The sequence below is a fragment of the Anas platyrhynchos genome, chromosome 1, assembly GCF_047663525.1.
Source record: "Anas platyrhynchos isolate ZD024472 breed Pekin duck chromosome 1, IASCAAS_PekinDuck_T2T, whole genome shotgun sequence".
In the NCBI taxonomy this organism is placed as follows: Eukaryota; Metazoa; Chordata; class Aves; order Anseriformes; family Anatidae; genus Anas; species Anas platyrhynchos.
In genome coordinates, this window is record NC_092587.1 from 35,684,536 (window position 1) to 35,703,211 (window position 18,676).

General features: G+C 46.9%; 2 protein-coding genes and 1 non-coding gene across 4 annotated transcripts; all 3 read right to left on the bottom strand.

Annotated features, from left to right (window-relative positions):
• Positions 1-6,644: 6,644 nt before the first annotated feature.
• On the bottom strand, positions 6,645-14,649 carry KICS2 (KICSTOR subunit 2). 2 transcript variants are annotated; one of them, XM_027456404.3, is made up of 4 exons: positions 14,366-14,649; positions 11,684-11,757; positions 11,469-11,605; positions 7,010-7,981 (listed from the first exon to the last, which is right to left on the bottom strand). In XM_027456404.3, the coding sequence occupies exons 1-4, from the start codon at positions 14,598-14,600 to the stop codon at positions 7,165-7,167; spliced, it is 1,263 nt and encodes a 420-aa protein (XP_027312205.1). In that variant the 5' UTR covers positions 14,601-14,649; the 3' UTR covers positions 7,010-7,164. The 2 variants fall into 2 exon arrangements, with proteins under 2 accessions (XP_027312200.1, XP_027312205.1); XM_027456399.3 differs by having other exon boundaries at positions 6,645-7,981; positions 11,469-11,757.
• Positions 14,650-15,003: 354 nt separating this feature from the next.
• Positions 15,004-18,266, bottom strand: RPL18A (ribosomal protein L18a). The gene is made up of 5 exons (XM_027456392.3): positions 18,108-18,266; positions 17,653-17,832; positions 16,933-17,062; positions 15,523-15,632; positions 15,004-15,149 (listed from the first exon to the last, which is right to left on the bottom strand). Exons 1-5 carry the CDS (start codon positions 18,123-18,125, stop codon positions 15,057-15,059), a joined length of 531 nt encoding a protein of 176 aa, XP_027312193.1. The 5' UTR covers positions 18,126-18,266; the 3' UTR covers positions 15,004-15,056.
• Positions 16,327-16,458, bottom strand: LOC113842473 (small nucleolar RNA SNORA68). The gene has a single exon (XR_003495008.1). It is a non-coding gene; the product is annotated as a small nucleolar RNA SNORA68 (small nucleolar RNA).
• Positions 18,267-18,676: the final 410 nt, after the last annotated feature.

The window sequence follows — 18,676 nt, forward strand, 5'->3', positions numbered from 1 at the left end:
ATGCCATCGAGCTATAAAGGACCAGAGCCCATCTATATTTGTGGAGTGACAGGAGGATCTCAGCAGTTGACTGTATTGGAGGCTGAAGTGAGTCTGACTGGGAATGAGTGGGAAAAGCACCGTATTGTGACTGGCCCAGATGCTCCATGTATCCTTGGCATAGACTATCTTAGAAGAGGATATTGCAAGGACCCAAAAGGGTTCCGGTGGGCTTTTGGTATAGCTGCCTTAGAGACAGAGGGCATTAAACAATTATCTACCTTGCCTGGTCTCTCAGAGGACCCCTCTGTTGTGGGGTTGCTGAGGGTCGAAGAACAGCAAGTGCCAATCGCTACCACAACTGTGCACCGGCGGCAATATCGCACTAACCGAGACTCCCTGATTCCCATCCATAAGCTAATTCGTCAATTGGAGAGCCAAGGAGTGATCAGTAAGACCCATTCACCTTTCAATAGCCCCATATGGCCAGTGCGAAAGTCTAATGGCGAGTGGAGACTAACAGTGGACTATCGTGGCCTGAACGAAGTCACGCCACCACTGAGTGCTGCAGTGCCGGACATGCTGGAACTTCAGTATGAACTTGAATCGAGGGCAGCCAAGTGGTACGCCACAATTGATATCGCTAATGCATTTTTCTCCATCCCTCTAGCAGCAGAGTGCAGGCCACAATTTGCCTTCACTTGGAGGGGAGTCCAATATACTTGGAATAGGCTGCCCCAGGGGTGGAAACACAGCCCTACCATTTGCCATGGGCTGATCCAGTCTGCACTAGAGCAGGGGGAAGCTCCTGAACACCTGCAGTACATCGATGACATTATTGTGTGGGGTGACACAGCAGAGGAAGTTTTCGAGAAAGGGAAGAAAATAGTCCAAATCCTTCTGAAAGCCGGTTTTGCCATAAAACAGAATAAAGTCAAAGGACCTGCACGAGAGATCCAGTTTTTAGGAATAAAATGGCAAGATGGACGTTGTCAAATCCCAATGGATGTGATCAACAAAATAACAGCTATGTCTCCACCAACTAACAAAAAAGAAACACAGACTTTCCTAGGTGTTGTGGGGTTTTGGAGAATGCACATCCCAAATTACAGTCTGATTGTAAACCCGCTCTACCAAGTAACCCGTAAGAAGAATGAGTTTGAATGGGGCCCTGAACAACGACAAGCCTTTGAACAAATCAAGCAGGAAATAGTCCATGCAGTAGCCCTTGGGCCAGTTCGAACAGGACCAGATGTAAAGAATGTGCTCTACACTGCAGCCGGGGAGAACGGCCCCACCTGGAGCCTCTGGCAGAAAGAACCTGGGGAAACTCGAGGTCGGCCCCTGGGGTTTTGGAGTCGGGGATACAGAGGATCTGAGGCCCGCTATACTCCAACTGAAAAGGAGATATTGGCAGCATATGAAGGAGTTCGATCTGCTTCGGAGGTGGTCGGTACTGAAGCGCAGCTCCTCCTAGCACCCCGATTGCCGGTACTAGGCTGGATGTTCAAGGGAAGGGTCCGCTCTACGCATCATGCAACTGATGCTACATGGAGCAAGTGGGTTGCACTGATTACTCAGCGGGCTCGAATAGGAAACCCCAGTCGCCCAGGAATATTGGAAGTGATCATGGACTGGCCAGAAGGCAAATACTTTGGGATATCATCAGAGGAGGAGGTGGGTCGTGCTGAAGAAGCCCCACTGTACAACCAGTTGCCAGAGAATGAAAAGAAATATGCCCTGTTCACTGATGGGTCCTGTCGTATTGTGGGGAAGCATCGGAGATGGAAGGCTGCTGTATGGAGTCCTACGCGACGAGTTGCAGAAGCTGCTGAGGGAGAAGGTGAATCGAGTCAGTTTGCAGAAGTGAAAGCCATTCAGCTGGCTTTAGACATTGCTGAACGAGAAAAATGGCCAGTTCTCTATCTCTACACCGATTCATGGATGGTAGCAAATGCCCTGTGGGGATGGTTACAGCAATGGAAGCAAAACAACTGGCAGCGTAGGGGCAAACCCATCTGGGCTGCTGCATTGTGGCAAGATATTGCTGCTCGGGTAGAGAACCTGGCTGTGAAAGTACGCCACGTAGATGCTCATGTGCCCAAGAATCGGGCTACTGAAGAACATCAAAACAACCAGCAGGTGGATCAGGCTGCTAAGATTGAAGTAGCTCAGGTGGACTTGGATTGGCAGCATAAAGGTGAATTATTTATAGCCCGATGGGCCCATGACACCTCAGGCCATCAAGGTAGAGACGCAACATACAGATGGGCTCGTGATCGAGGGGTGGACTTGACCATGGACGCTATAGCACAGGTTATTCATGACTGTGAAACATGTGCTGCAATCAAGCAAGCCAAACGGTCAAAGCCTCTTTGGTATGGAGGACGATGGCTGAAATATAAATATGGAGAGGCCTGGCAGATTGATTACATCACACTCCCTCAAACTCGCAATGGCAAGCGCCACGTACTTACAATGGTGGAAGCAACCACCGGATGGCTGGAAACATATCCTGTGCCTCATGCCACCGCCTGGAACACCATCCTGGGCCTTGAAAAGCAAGTCCTATGGCGACATGGCACCCCAGAAAGAATAGAATCAGACAATGGGACTCACTTCCGAAACAACCTTATAGACACTTGGGCCAAAGAACATGGTATTGAATGGGTGTATCACATCCCCTATCATGCACCAGCCTCCGGGAAAGTTGAACGATACAATGGCCTGTTAAAGACTACCTTGAAAGCAATGGGCGCTGGGACGTTCAAAAACTGGGATACGCATTTAGCAAAGGCCACCTGGTTAGTCAATACTAGGGGATCTACCAACCGAGCTGGACCTGCCCAATCAAACCTGTTACGTACTGTAGATGGGGATAAAGTTCCTGTAGTGCATGTAAAAAATATGCTGGGTAAAACAGTCTGGGCTACTCCTGCCTCAGGAAAAGGCAAACCTATTCGTGGAATTGTTTTCGCTCAGGGACCTGGATACACTTGGTGGGTGATGCAAAAGACCGGAGAGGTCCGGTGTGTACCTCAAGGAGATTTAATACTGGGTGAGAATAGCCCATGAACTGAATTGTACCATGTTAAATAGTATATTATACTGTATGTTATCACTACCATGATTACTATAGGTGACTAATTAGAATGTATGGAAAAGAGTGTAACCTGAGCATGACATAAATGGTATGGAATAAGGGGTGGATAGATGTCCTGGTTTCAGTTAGCACAGAATTAATTTTCTTCCTAGTAGCTGGTGGAATGCTGTGTTTTGGCTTAGGATGAGAAGAGTGCTGATAACACCCCGATGCTTTAATTGTTGCAGAGCAGTGCTTATACTAAGCCAAGGACATCTCAGCCTTTTGCTCTGTCCTGCCAACGGGCAGGCTGGGGGTGCAGTAAGAGCTGGGAGGGGACAGACCCAGGACAGGTGACCCAAACTAGCCAAAGGGGTATTCCATACCATCTGACGTCATGCTAAACAATATATAGGGGTGGCTAGCTGGGGGGAAGGGGCCGGACTGCTCGGGGTTACGCTGGGCATCGGTCAGCGAGTGGTGAGCAATTGCATTGTGCATCACTTGTTTGTACATACTATTATTACTTTCCTATTATCACCATTGTATTATTATTGTTATTATTTTTATTATTATTTTGTTATTATTATTTTCCTGTCTTATTAAACTGTCTTTATCTCAACTCACGGGCTTCACTTTCCATTTCTCTCCCCCGTCCCAGAGAGGGAGGGGGGAGGGTGAGCGAACGGCTGCGTGGTGTTTAGCTGCCAGCCGGGTTAAACCACGACAGTGGCAGAACTCGACGAGGAGCAGAAGAATTAAGCGAGAACTAAAAACTTTGGGTTCTGACTGTAATGATGATGTAGAATTGTGGGGTCCAGCAGAAAGATTCTTTGCTTCTTTGGTGCCTGGTGTGGGAACTGCACACGCTTTGACTAACATTAATAAGCTTGCTTGTTGGGCTGTTAAACAATCAAATGTAACAACACAAGTTCTTTCTGAAATGTCACAAGATATGGAGAGTCTAAGACATGCTGTATTGCAAAATAGGGCCGCTATTGATTTCTTGTTGCTGGCTCAGGGACGTGGGTGTGAAGATGTAGAAGGAATGCGTTGCTTTAATCTTTCCGACAATGGTCAATCAATTCACGACCAGTTGAAATGGTTAAGGGATCATACGCAAAAAATTGTAGTACGAGATAGTTGGTTTGAAGGTTGGCTTAAATCTGTTTTTGGGAACATGGGTGGATGGGTTTTCTTAGTCAAAGAGGGACTTCGCTTTCTACTTATAATTATATTGATTATAGTTGCTGCACGTATAACCTTTAACTGCCTAACTAAGAAACTAGAGCAACTCACAGAGAAGGTATTTGTAGCGCAAAATAAAAACGGGGGAATTGTGGAGGAATGGTTAAGTGAAGTAGGACATGTGGATGTTGAGCAGTTAGGAGGCAGTGGGCTAGTGAAGTACCGTACTTAACTCATATGAGCCTGGGCACGTACACAGCTGGCTGAGAGCCAATCAGGCTCAAGGACACGATGCCCTTGGGCGATCGGGAAAGTCCCTAAGGCGGGACAGGGAGCTAAAAGAAGGAGAAACTGACTGAAAAGCCCGGGAAGTGTTAGCCAATCCTGAGCTTAGTTTCTGCAATATGTATGAGTTGATTATGTTCGAACTCGATAAAAGGCAACTGAGCTATCCATTAAAGTTGAAGTTCAGTGTTCACTCATATTGAGCGTCTGTGTCTTCCTTCCATCAACAACACAGTGCCTCCACTGCAGGGTGGCCTCGCGGGCGTGAGGCACAGGGCGGCCCGGGTCTTCGCGTGCCAGTGGGTGCCGGCCTGTGAAATTCTCTCCGGTGAGGAGGGACAGCACGTGAGGAGGTGTTGCGCCGCGGGAGGTTTGGGTTGGCCATTAGGAGCTCATGTTGCTTTTCAGTCCTTAAAAACGGCGACGGTCTGTGCATTGTGCAGACATTGCAGCCACTTTCCTGGCAATGGGGCTCGGGGGCTCAGCTTGACCAGCGCGCTTGATGGTCTTGAAGGTCTTTTTCATCCTCAAGAATTCTGTCCTTCTACAACAGGCTAGATGCCAAGTTTATTGAATAGCAAGGTGGAGCAGCACGTGTGGAACGAAATGCCGGGGGGGAGCTGCATGAGGTGGGAGCCAGAGTTTTCCAGGCTTCCCTCATGTCTTCAGATCTGCTCTTTGCTTTCTGGAATTGGCTCTTCCTTGGCTCCAGCATCATCTCATCACTGCTGACTTTGACAGTTCAGCGGTGAGTGGGGAAGGACAGGAAGAGAAAATGCTGCATGTTAATTTTGTAGAAGCCTGGGCCACAGAAATACCCGGAAAGAACCAAAGTGAGCTTCAGAGGGCAGAACCTAGATTATTCTGTGATTCTGTAAAGTGGCCCGTGGTCAAATAAAAAACAAAATACCTGTTTTGGCACCAGCCTCTGCGCCATGTGTTTATCAGGTGGGCTTTTCATGTCCTCTCTGTACCCCCTCCTGCCACTGCAGGGATGGAGGAAAGCACGACCTGTACTCCCCCATCCATCTACTCGTCGTCCCGGTCCCCTAAAGCCCCGTTTGATACCCTTCAGGCCTCTCTCTTCAATCTCATCACTGCCAGCCTGGACTATCAACAGAGGGTATTATTAATCAGAGGGGCGAAGCAGGCTGGGAAGCTTCCTGGCAATGTCCCTGACCCTGGCCCCAGTGAGGCAGCAGACTTCCCCACAGGTAGGGTCAGGCTGACACATAATAGGGCCCTCTGTTCCCCTGAGAAGGGAGTCACCCACAACGATCACCGATCACCTTTCTGTCCTGGTGGAGGCAGTCCTGAGGCGTGGAGTCGACTTCCTCGCCCTAGGCATCCTCCTGGGTAGACTTTTCACCTCACCCTCACCCACCGGTCTCTCAAGCTCCAGGGCCTCAAACCTGTTGTGTAAGGGCACCAGGGCCGGTGGGGGGGTGTTGCCTGCGATGCCGAGCGGGGACCTGCTTCCATTCCTCTGCATCTCCTAGGTCCCCTCGCTCTGCCCCACAGGGCAGGGGGCCCACCACTGTTTGGGGTGTCTCACCCCGGTGCCTTTCCTTCAGGTGCGGCAGCGAGTTGCCCCACAGGTCTATCTCCCGCTCACACTCCCTGGTAGCCCTCAACCTCTCCACCTCCTCCTTGAGCTCCACCACCAGGCTGCCCAGGCCATCCACCCGCCCACACCTCACACACGATGCCTCTGCCGCCCTCAGAGGGCAGCAACAGGGGAGGGGGCGCCGCTGCCCTCTGTAAATTAACTCATTCACAAAGAGTATTTCCTACTGCATTTTTTTTTAAACATAGCCAGACCAAAGCACAACCTGAAATAGCTGCGCTGCTATTCCCATGGCACTTCTTCATGGTTCCTTCTAAAATACCTGCTCAACCTCAGCTTATCTCGAGTTTAAATCTGAATTAAGACTGATACCGTACACACAATGTCACAACACTCCAGTGGAATCTACTTCCCACCCAGACTTCAGCTTCATTTGCACAAGCGTGCATTCTGAAACAACGTCTGTTCAGAACAGAGACAGCTCTTTAATGCTTTATGTCAGAGACCTCCATTCTAAGCCATTTGAAAACTCAGAGTTCAGAGTATTTTTAAGATGCACGTATTTTTATTTAGAATGTGTTCTTGCAGGTTCACACATTTTAACATTCCCTTCTATCAGCGTGCAGTTCCCCGAAATAATTCCTGCCAGGCAACACGGTTTTCTGAAGATAGTATTTTCCACCTTCATAGCATTTTCAATAAATTCTATAGATCAGATTACAATAAAGTGCACATATTCCTCTGTGATACAGGCAACAAAGCTGTGGACTGAAAAAATAAGTCATACTGCAAGTTGAAAACCACACACACACAAAAAAAAAAAACTTGCTGTGGCCATTTAGCACCCCACAATTAAGTTGTCCCACTAAGTACAACCAGAAATATATTTTCTTTAATGTCTGTTAGCTTAAAAAAAAAAAACAAAAAAAAACATATATTTAAAAATAATGGTTCCTTTTTAATTAGACTCCGAAAAAAAAAAAATCATTAATTCATGTAAGTCTTGAAGCCTACAGCTTTCCCCAAGGCTGGCAGTCTGCCTTGACAACTTGTATTACGTATTTTACCCTTTGGATCCAGGCTTCAAGCTTGCAAAAGCTTTGGAGTTCTTCAGGGAATGTGAAATTTCATTGAGAAAAGAAATAAAATGAGAGTCCCTTTCTGACTTCTTAGACTCAAAAATGACTACGATGGTAAAATGAGGTTCGGGGCGAGTCAGAAAGTATGTGCTTTGGACTTTGTCGTCGTAGAAGTGAACAACCTTCTCCAAGCTGTTGAGGTCAGAGGTTCTGTCAGTCATAATCATGATTACGTTGGGCCAGTGCATCACAGGCCTGTCGCTGGGCAGAGACACCACTGCGGGGTACTGATCCACTCCTTTGGGGGCTTCCCTGTAAGAATGGGGGTGATGATAACCGTGTCCCTGAAAACTCTCCGATCCACGATTGTCAAAAATCAAGGAAACGTTGACAGCATCGTATTTCCGAATGAAACTGGAAATTTTCCCAAAGTAATCAGGATTTGTCTTTGCAGTCAACGTTTTCATTTCAGATGCTGTTGTTTGTCGACTAAGGGCCTCATGAAAGTAAAAGCTAAACTTGGCAAGGAGAATGTTTTTGAGTTTCATCAGCCAGAGGAAGAGGTGTGGAGGTTGTACTGCTTTTTGAGACTGCCCTCCAAACAGATGCTTCTTGGTCTCTCGCTGTTTCTCAAAAATTTGGCCCCACGTCTGTAGTTTTGTGTGAGCGCTGTGCAAGTTGACCAGGGATGGCAGGAACTTCCACTCTGAGATCTGAGCCTGAGCCTTTAAGAGATGTGCAAGCACATCTACTTCCAGCTGGAAACTGCTTTCAAGAGGACTGAGGATTGGATGATGAAATCTAGAAAACACAACGGTATTCAAGACATGAGAACTGCTGTAAAATTAGCAGTGAAATTACCAGCTAATGTTTGTCAATTCACATACAGAACACCACACAGGAGGCTACAGTGTAACACACAAAAAAAATCACCTTGTAAGTTTAAAGACTCCTCTTTTAATGCAACTAGGACAAACATTTTAATGAACAGACAGCACTTCATATTTAACAAAAGCACCCATCAGGCCTTTATCAACGCAAGGGAATCCTCTTTGACCAGCCCAAGAAAAGGCACCGGTTATCTTGATCCACAAGCTACCATAGTGCCACTCCTCTTTAAATTCAGATCTAAGAATTTCTTAAGAAAGAATTCAGATATTATTTTTTTAAATTTTTCTTCCAATTTGAAATCCCTTCTAGTGGCAGTATGTCTTGATAGTCATAGAATAGTGCTGAGATATTAAGTTAAAACAAAAAGCTATCTCACGTTATAAATTCCATGTGTATGTAGAGAAGCTATGAGGAAACCAAACTGACTTTTATTCTTTTCTTTTTAATTCACAATAAAAATGTGATGGGAAATTAGTCCATAGAATCACAATTGACTGTGTTTACCAATGAACCCGGTCCCAAATTTTGAATGTTAGTGTGCTAAGAGCAATAAAGGGGAAAAAACATGTGGCAGGACTTCGTAATATCACAACAAAGATGCTCTACCAATCATTTTTTTCCTCTCTAAAATCCAGGACAAGATCAGCTCTGAATTTCACAGAAAAAAATCTCATCTACAAGGTAGAAGTGTCACTGCACATCTTGTTCACTGGAGTGACCCTACCATTCGAACAAGTCTCAGTGGAATTTGAATAGATCCATTCTGTAGCTTTCTTTCCCACCTTGTTTTCTTCACATTTTATCCAAAAACAGTGTGATCTTAAAAATATTTTCAAGTGTCCCTTTTTTTCTCAACAGTCACAACACATATGTTGATTTGCTTTTAAGATGCAAGTCCAGGTTTATTGGAAGGAAGTGAAATGCTGGATGTGGTGGAACAACTGACACAGCGTGTTCTGCAAAAAGGCTCGGCTGGGGGACCTGCCACCTTCTGTACACAATGTATGTCAGCAGCCAACACGTCCTTCTGCTGTAGCAGTGATCCAGTGTTTACCAACTACTTTGGTGGGTTGAAAAGTCCAGAGCATGTTTGAATTTCTTTAAACAAATAAGGGCCAATTAGAAATAATATTCCCGTAATAGCCAACACTATATTTTTTTCAATGGTTTAGGTATTCAGCAGGAAAAAAAAAAAAAAGTTTTGTCATGTATTAGAAGGGAGGAGAAGCACTATGCAACATTATTTATTCCAGATATTCCCACAGTCAGACTAAGCTTATTCTTCAACCTTAAAAGCAATTAAAAAACTCGCTGCCATGTCTCCTGGATTAATGTTTTGATGTACGGCTTCCCACTTCCACTTTCCTTCATGGCTCATTGCTATTTCCATGTTTCGCTGCATGGCAGGAGTTGCTAAACTGTTTTAATCCAAAAATATGCTTCTCAGCCACAGCTGAGAAGCCTGATATGGTTGCAGTGAAACAGGAAAGTTAACTACAGCAGATAGTCTGAGTACATAACCTAATACAGAAGCACCTGACTGAGCTCGGTATCACTTATAACAGACAGGCTTTTGTGCTATTTCGGTAAGCCAGAGTGTTAAGAACTTAACTGCACATTGGAAATTTGATTCTTCCCCCAATGGTTCTTAAAAGCGGAGGGATGATAGATTTGTTTTGCAGACCATAAACAAGTCACATCATTCTTCATTTCCTTCTAGAGAACACCGATACATACAGATCTGCAAAAAGCTGACTAGATGAAGAGCATTTAACACTTCAGAATAATTACATCAAGATAATTTACTATTTACTTACTCACTCCACACTAGGCGTTTAAAGGATCCTGCTTCTGATGCTGTTTTAGTTACTGCAGTTAAATTATCCCTTTCTTTCAGAAATACTCTGTACATTATTGGGGAGAGCCAAATGACTGAAATAGCTCTAGCAGCCTCTTAGGGTATCTTTATCTTAAAGATTGCTCCTTATCCCCAAGCAAGATCATCACTATTTTCCCAAGGACACATTTCTTATTTCCTATTATTTCTTCCTTATTTCTTATTATTAATAGTGCATTAGAAGCACAAACTCATCTCTGAGACTCAAGTTTTTCCAGATTTTTAAACAGTGCTGTTGACTAAGCACACGCTCAGAACAAATGATAATAACCAGCGTACATTGTAAAGCAACGTTGCAACAAGCATACCTTCCTTTACTCTTCTACTGTCTGTCTTACCAAGGAAAAAAAAATGCAGTTTCATTTTTCCTTGGACGGACTGCTCTGATATTGTGAATGCTTACAAGCTGAGAATCACCAAAAAGGACTAGTAAGATGACAGACTAGCTCTGACTTTCACATAGCAAAACTACACTACAATTCCCTTAAATTATTCCTAAAATTAAGGGAGCCAGCCGCAGTGCTTAGATTTTGAATGTCAGAAAACAGCATCAAGTTATCTTTATTTTTTTACACTTACTTTAAAAATCCTAGCTGTAAAAGTAAAACCTCAGAACATTCCCCTGAAACATCCTCTTCGATATTATTTCACTAACAGACATTTAAAACAATCCAGCTCCATTTGGAAACTGTTTTCTAACCACAGATACCTTGTTTTACTTTTAAAATCAAGAATTGGCCTTTTAGTCTGTTGTTGGGTCATTCAAGACTTCTCTTGTTTTTAAACTGAATCACTTGCAAGGATCACAATTTAGATCTGCTCATTAGAGTTCAGATCACATTTGGATCTACTCATTTACTCATCCCAGTGATTTAAAGACATCCTGGGGTTCTTGTAAAAGGAAGTATTAAATCTTCAAGAAACCACGAATGCAGGGACCAAAGACTCAAAAGTGCTCTTTCTGCTAGCTCCAATAGCTCAAGAGAAGGGATAACAGAATGCCATCAAACCCTTCCATCTAGGCCAAAAAAAAATAATCTGTGGAATTAATTTGAAAATTTCCTAGAGACAGGCATATGGAGTCTAATACATGGCTTTTAGAATAAAACAGACGTATTCACGACTAAAACTGGCACAGAAATATCTGTTATATTTCTACACTAATTTTGCTGAAGCCCATATGAAATTAAGTCTTGTTTCCCCTCCACACACTCCTAATAAAAAAAAAAGAATTCTTGTACTTTTTCCATGAGGAAAATGATTCTCCCTTTCTGCTGAGCGTGAATTAGGAATTGGTAAGATCATTTCTATAACATGCTGCATAGATTAGGGTTTGGGGCATCTAATTGTCTTATTTTAAGCCCTCAGCTCATGTTTGGACACCGCTCCCCAACTGCTCAGCAATCAAAGGAGAGCAAAACCTTCAGGCTTGCTTTGAACCTCAACACCATTTATTACAAAACATGGCTGAGTACTTACTGTCAGCAAACAAGCACTGACCTTGAGCTGTATTTCTTTAAGATGGATTCCAAAATGTTTACCAGTTCCTCAGAGTTAATGAACTTTTGGGTGCTGAGCGTGTACATTTTTTCATAGAAGTCAGCAATTTCCATCCGAGCCTGAACAAAAAAACAGAGCTGTTCAGACAGGTGAGAAAGCAGCTCTTCCAAGTGAGGAGCTGTTCCTCCTAGTGCATTGCGACCCGTCGCCACCACCTTCTTCAGCTCATTGTGCAGGGATGTGTAGATGGTTCGGATGGAGTCCTTTCGGCTGAAGAATGACTGACCACCTGTTCAGATAAATAGGGAGGTATTACCAAAATCCAGGGACAGCAGAGATAGACAGCAGTACTGGAAAAAATAAAACCGTGCTTGTTTTTCCCCAGGTGTTCCCAAGCCTTATTTGATCACACCATTTTTCATCAAGAAATAAATTTCAGCGTGTTGTTTTGCGAGTGACTGAGCTGCATGTAGCAGAAAGTCAGAAGCACTCTACCTGATTTGATGCAAGTCACGCTTGTCCTTACTCCTTATTTCAGCAGCCAGCGACTGCTGCAAGATTTCTTTAACCCCTTCACATTGGCCGTAACTATGGTGTGACCTTTTTGATAACAAGGGGTTCGGTAATTTTGGTACTATGCTACATAACCTGGAATTGGTGTTACCTGTGCAAGTAAGGACAATCAAGTCATTGAGAAATGTTAACAGGCTCCACTGCTGTTAACAGCTCTAGATCTCTTGAAGAGAATTCCCCCAACAATACCACTTGAAACGTCAAACACTCAGACTTACAAAACCAGACGTTTCCAGTCCCTACACCATCTAATATAAGCCAGAATTCACAGGCAAAACAATCATAGCTTATCTCAGCAGGACCACAGCACAGGTTAATGCGTAACTAAAACTGAGAAAAAAAAAGGTCAAGGCTTCTTTCTACCTGCTCAATGCTATGAGGAATTAAAAAATAAAAAATAAAAGTGGCCATCATGCTCATGGTTTTTATAACTGTCTGCAATTCTTTTCACATATACTGTTCAAAAGTAACCTTAGCAACTTGAGGCAGAAAAGCACGGGATTGGTTCTGGTGGATAAACAGCTGTCTTTCCAAGGCAAGAACTGCCCCCAGGTCACAGCAGAGCAGCAATCACCCATTGCTGTTGTCTGGGAAGTTTGTAAGTGTTATATATGGAGTGGTAATTCGTGTCGAGAAAATGGTTGATATTAATAAAGAAGGGGGAGATGTGGGAGTGTGGCCATGGGGGTCAGAAAGTCCAGGGGTTGATGGTAACATCAAACTCTTAACAATGAGGCCATCGGGAATATAAAAGAGTTTAGAGGGAACAAAGAAGGGTGATTCAGGAGACTCCATGCAGTCTCGGCTTTCTTGTTCTCCAGCTGTTAAGGCATGGAAGTTTCTGGATGTTTGCTGTTGCCATTATTTGCAAAGTTGTTTGACCAATGGAAAGTTGTTTTGAAAAGAACTGCTGTGGGGAGAAGGGTGTAAGAGGGGAGCCTGCCCTCAAGATAAAAAAAGGCAACATGATGAAGTTACATCAATAAAGAAGCAGGAAAAAGGAGTGAAGAGGAGCAGGCTGGCAGAACGGAGGCCAGGACGGGAACAGGCACATTGATTGCCTCATGAAGATGGGTTCGGCCAGACTCAGCAAACTGCTCAGAGAAGCTCGTACAGAAAGTCGCTGGAAACAGGCGCACCAGAGCTGGGAAGAAGCTGGAGCTGAGAGAAGCGGCCCCATGCACACAGCTGCCCCTCGCTGGTCAGCAGTTGCACACTGTGGGGAACCATACGTCCTTAGGAACAAAGACTGTCCTGGTAACCTTACAGCCTATTCTCCTTATTAACGATTGGACAGATTATGGTCCTGAAATATGGGACCAAACAAGTCAAGGTGTGGGACTCTGCAACTAAAAACGACAAGGCTGCGGTGGGATTGCTCAGCATCTGGCGAGCAGTCTCTGAGGCCTTAAAGAGCCATGTGGGACCGCAGTCAGACACGTGTGGTTTGCCAGACAGTGAGGGAGCTGCGGGCTCCTTTACTGATCCGACTGCTACACCACGGGCCCCTCTGCTGCCACAGCCATCAAAGGCCTTTGCTGTTCTGCCCTTGCTGACCTGGACGTGCCTTGTGACCCAGGCCTACTGGCCTTGAAAAGGAGCTGGATATGCTTTTCTGCGATCCGGGAAGAACGGGGTACATAAGGCCCGAAGACCGAGTTGTTTGACAACTTAAAGCAAGACATATTGTTCAAAGGGAATGGAAAATGGAGACTGTTAAGCCATGGAACTTAAAGGATTGTTTGTAACCTCTCCTGATTGTATAGGCACATTTGAGTTTAGTATGTAAAGCCACATTCTGTATATTTAGGATGTTTGATGTTCGTGTGTGCGTGTTGGCGGAGCATAGGCTCCCTACACACCCAGCGCTGTTTACTTGCCTTTTATACCTTTTATAGGTATAAATATAACAAAATTCAGATTGAGTTGAGACTTCATTTATAACACTTTTATAAATATTACTAAATTCAGATTGCGACGAGACTTCATTTATAACATAAACGAGCAGCTCTTGTCGTTTTATCATTTTTTTTTCCTTCCTGCTAGCACCAAATTCGCTTTTTAAAGCCAGCTGTGCGCATTTTCTTTGCCTGTAAGGTTCTCTTAAAGCAGGCTCACGTTGGCCACCCCTTCGCTACCAACACCGAGGCTGAACTTCACAGCCGGGCAGGCTCCCCTCCCCCGGCCAGCGCTGCGGGACCCGCGGCTTTCAGTGCCCACGCACAAACCCGAGTCCGCTGCCGAACTGCCCAGCAGCTTTGCAGCCCCCCCCCAACACAGGAGCTGTGGGGAGCCCCCCGCTCGCCCCCCCCCGCGGGCGGTACCTAGCTTCTGCCCGAGGAAGGCCATGCTGTGGTACGCCTTCTCGGCCGCCGCCAGGTGCCCCAGCGCCGCCAGCAGGGCCAGCCAGCTGCCGCCCGCGCTCCTGTTGCCCTCGCGCTCCTTCTCCACGTTGTCCTTGGCCTTGTCGTACGAGAAGATGCCGAGGTGCGAGAAGAACGTCTCCAGCACCGCCTGCTCCACCGGCACCGGCGCGCCCAGCGCGATCGCCTCCCCCATCCCGCACCCGCACCCCCGCCGCTCCCGGCCCCGGCCGCTTCCTCCCGCCCGCCCCTTCCGCATCCCCCGCTCCGCCCAGCGCCCGGCCTGTCGGGCACTGCAGCTCCCCGAGCGGGCGCTGGGTGGGCTCGGTGAGCGGGGAGGGCTCTTCCAACACAGCCGATTCTGTCGTGCCCACCCCCTTCCACCGCATTAACCCCACGTGAAGGTAACAGGGAGCTCTTCCCCACCTCCAGCTGCACCCCTCCGCCACCCCCACAACAGCAACGCCCTCCCTTTCTCCTAGCCCCCCTTCCCCTTGTGCTCTGCTGGCAGCTTGTAAGAAACAGAAGAAAAGGGGCTCCGGGGAAGGAAGGGAAAAAAAAAAAAACTGGGGAGTTTTTCCAAAGAAAACCAGGAGTCAGAGGTTCAAATCTGTCTTTATTACAACACAGAGCCAGCAGCACGTTTTTGCATTTAGAAAAATGTGTTTGGTCTCTTGGTGGTGAAACGGGGCTTGTGCTGCTGACGCAGAACTCTGTGCGGCAGAGGGAACCTGATCTTGGAATCCTGCAAGAAAAATATTTGTGTTAGTTGAGAAGTTAGATGAACACCAAAAACAGTTTGCAACAAATAACTAGGTTGTAATTCAGCAGGTCATTTATGTAATGCATCCATAGGTTAGATACACTGCATAGGAGGTAATGGATGCGATTGTTTTATGGTTCTTTTTGAACAAAAAGCCCGTTTAAGGCAAATTCCCTGTAACATAATATGCATTTATTTGGACTACTCTGTAAGGCCTGATCACAGCATACGGTAACTGCAAAGCTATGCCTGTCAGTTCGGTCCCCTCCCCACATTTCCCCACAAAACAAACCCATACCAGACAACAAAGCCCCCCCAGCCCGATATTGAATTGGGCCAGTTTCACTTCACTCACATGGAACTGCTTGACTGCCGGCCTACGGCACTTGCTCGCAGCGATTTCCTCCACCTTCATGATCTGAATAGAGTGAGCACGGGCACGGTGACGGGCTCCCATATCACGGTCTGTAACGAGAGAACTCATTAAAATAAATCTTCACACATTCTCAGTTCAGATCTTACCAGCATCCTTCCAAGAAATACGAATGTCACCCACAACCTCTAAAATGCCTGGTTAACTCTGCTTCATCACTTTATTTCCACCATCTAGAGCAATGGCAGAACGGTTCTGAGAACCAAAGTGCAGCAGCCAATTCCACCTGGAAGTTGTAACAGAACGTCTCTCTCCAAGAGAATGCCATCTTACTGCTCTTGCCTGATTTCAAGGAGTTATGAACTTACAGAAAAATCTGTATGGGACTTCCCCCCACACAGAAGAAAAATATAATTCAGAATCAACAATGAAACGCAATTATTGGGAAAATGGGTTTTTCTAATAATTCTGAAGTGATACAGTCAGGGATTGTTACTTACCCCACATGATTTACCTTACAGAACAGGAGGGCCTGTACATAAGCTGCCTGAAAACTCCTCCCTGTGGCAGTCACACTGCCTTGAGATCGCGATGTCCACAGCTCATTTTACAAGACAGGCCTATTGCAATACTGTGCTTACAGTGTCGCCCATGAAGACCTACCCTACTAAACCTTTATCTGCTACAATATTCTTGAGCATGCAGCTTTCAAAGTCATTGCGCTGTGACAAATCAAGCTCTCAGATTGCTTAAAAAAGCTTTTGGGATGTTCGTTAACTTGCAAGGTAATGTAGGACCTTAAGTTTCACTTCCAAGAGCACCTCAGCACTTGAAAGGCGACAAGATACGTATACTATCTGCACACATTGCAAGAACATCATTACCAAGAACAACGCTCTTTGGGTTTTTGTGTGCAGTTTGTGGCATTTTGAACACTTCCAGATTCAACTGTCAATAGCATCGGCTATACAAATGGTCTGTCCCTCAAATACTTCATATAGCAGGAACCTGGAGAACCTGACAGAAATTATCTCCCCACATGAACTAGGAAGATAAACTCAACCATTTCAAAACACTATATATAGTAAAATAAATTTATATAGCACCTTAAAGGTTATGAAACCGTTGCCCTGTGCAGCAAAATTTTTTACTGGAATTACAGAAAATCACACTAAGGGGAAATATTTTCAAGTTAGAGAAAACGTATCATCAGTAAGGGAGCACAAACATCTGCAGACTTCTCCAGCCACTTCACAATCTGGATTCCTAGTGTTTTGGTTACTGTGGATGAAGACAACCCTCTTACCTAGCCTTCACACCCAATTCAAGATCTGATCTTGTGTTACGTACAGGTCCTACCATTTTGTACCTCCAGCAGCTACACATACTTACAGCACTGAGTGACAGCACCCGCAGTGGTCAGATCCCTGTACTCCCTGTACATGTTGTGAGTTCCACTGCGGGAGTCATAGCGCAACCAAATGCCAAAGTTCTTTACTCGCAGGGGGGACTTCTCATACACCTGGGATTAGACAAGAGCATAAAAGAAGTTAAAAAAACAACATCATTTGTGTTTCACCATTTAATTATGTTAAAGCTCTTATGAGAGCACTGTAGAAAGTTCTTCTGTCAAAGAACATTGGTCTCTTTTCCCACACCAGCGTGGCGGCAGTCACACCTTAACGATTCAGTGTGAAATTACTAGACTGCAGCTCTACATCACAGCAAAAATAAGTAAAAAAGAACATCCTTTAAACACCAAAATAGATATGCCCAGGTTCGATTTTTGCAAGGATTGTGAACATCCACATAACTCTTAAAAGGCACACGCTACAATGAAATGAGTGTGACACCCGAGGAACAGCAGTGAATGGTATAATTCATCGTATGTTTAAAACATTAAATTAATGGTATTTTGTTTTAAGCTCCGTGGATATGAATTACCACTTTGAAAAAGTGAATTTGTTGCTCGTCTTCACAACAAATTAAAGATGAATTTTAACTTTGTGTCCCGTCCAGTCCCCCCCCCAGCGCTTCATATAAATTCCTTCTCTGTATACCAGCTGGCACTCCCCAGAAGCCTCCCAGATTATCAGGACTTCCAGCGCGCACCTGCCCGCAGTACACGATCTCTCCCGAAGACTTCTTCATCTTCTTCAGCTGGGACACGAAGTACCAGAACCGGGACTTGGCAACCACGTGGTTGGGGGCGAAGATCCGCATGCGGTACAGCGGAGGAGTGGCGCATTTCGGCGTCGGCAGGCACCGCCCGACCACCTTGTACTCCCGCAGCTGGGGGCAGACGCAGGGCGAGCCGTGAGGGTCCCGCTGCCCGCCCGCCGCCCGCCCGCCCCGTCCCCGTGCCCGGGCCCGTCCCCGCCGCGGCCTCCTCGGGCGCCGCCGCCATCTTGGCCGCTCGCCTCCCTGCAGGGCCGCGCGCGGAGCGCCCCAACCCGCGGCACGGCGCTGCCAAAGGCCGCCTCGACCCCAGATCTTGATCCCAATTCCAATCCCAGTCCTAATCCCGACCCCGATCCTAACCCTAACCCCGCCGCGGCCGCACTCACGGTGCCCGACGCCTTCATGGTGCCGCCGCCCGCCGGAAAGGAAGGGGCCGCGCGCGGCGCCTCCTCACCTCAGCCGCCGGCCCCGCCCCCCGCCGCGCCGCGCCGCGCGATTGGCCCAGGCAGCCGTCAATCACCGCCGTGCGCAGGGAGCCCGCGTGGCCGCCCGGGGCCTTCCTTACGCTATTCACAGAACGCGTTACGCCGGCGGTAACCGCGGCAACCGCCTAACCGCTGGGGAGGGAGGGGGTTGCGGGCCCTGTCCTTGGCCTCGGGGGGGTGCGGGTGTCCGGGCTTGATGCCGGTGGCTGCCCGGCGCCGTGCGGCCGTGCCCGGCTCCCCGCCTCACGGCGGTAACCTGCCATGTAACACGTACCCCACCGCGCGGCGGGACTACCTCTCCCAGGGTGCTTGGCAGCGGGACTACAGCTCCCAGCGTGCCCCGCGGCACATCAGGCTGTGCCTGCCGGCCGGTTCGCCGCGGGGCACGCTGGGAGTTGTAGTCCCGCCGCACCGCCGAGGGGCGGGGGCACCCCTTCCCGGACGCGTGAGGGCCGCGGCGCCTCCCCTTG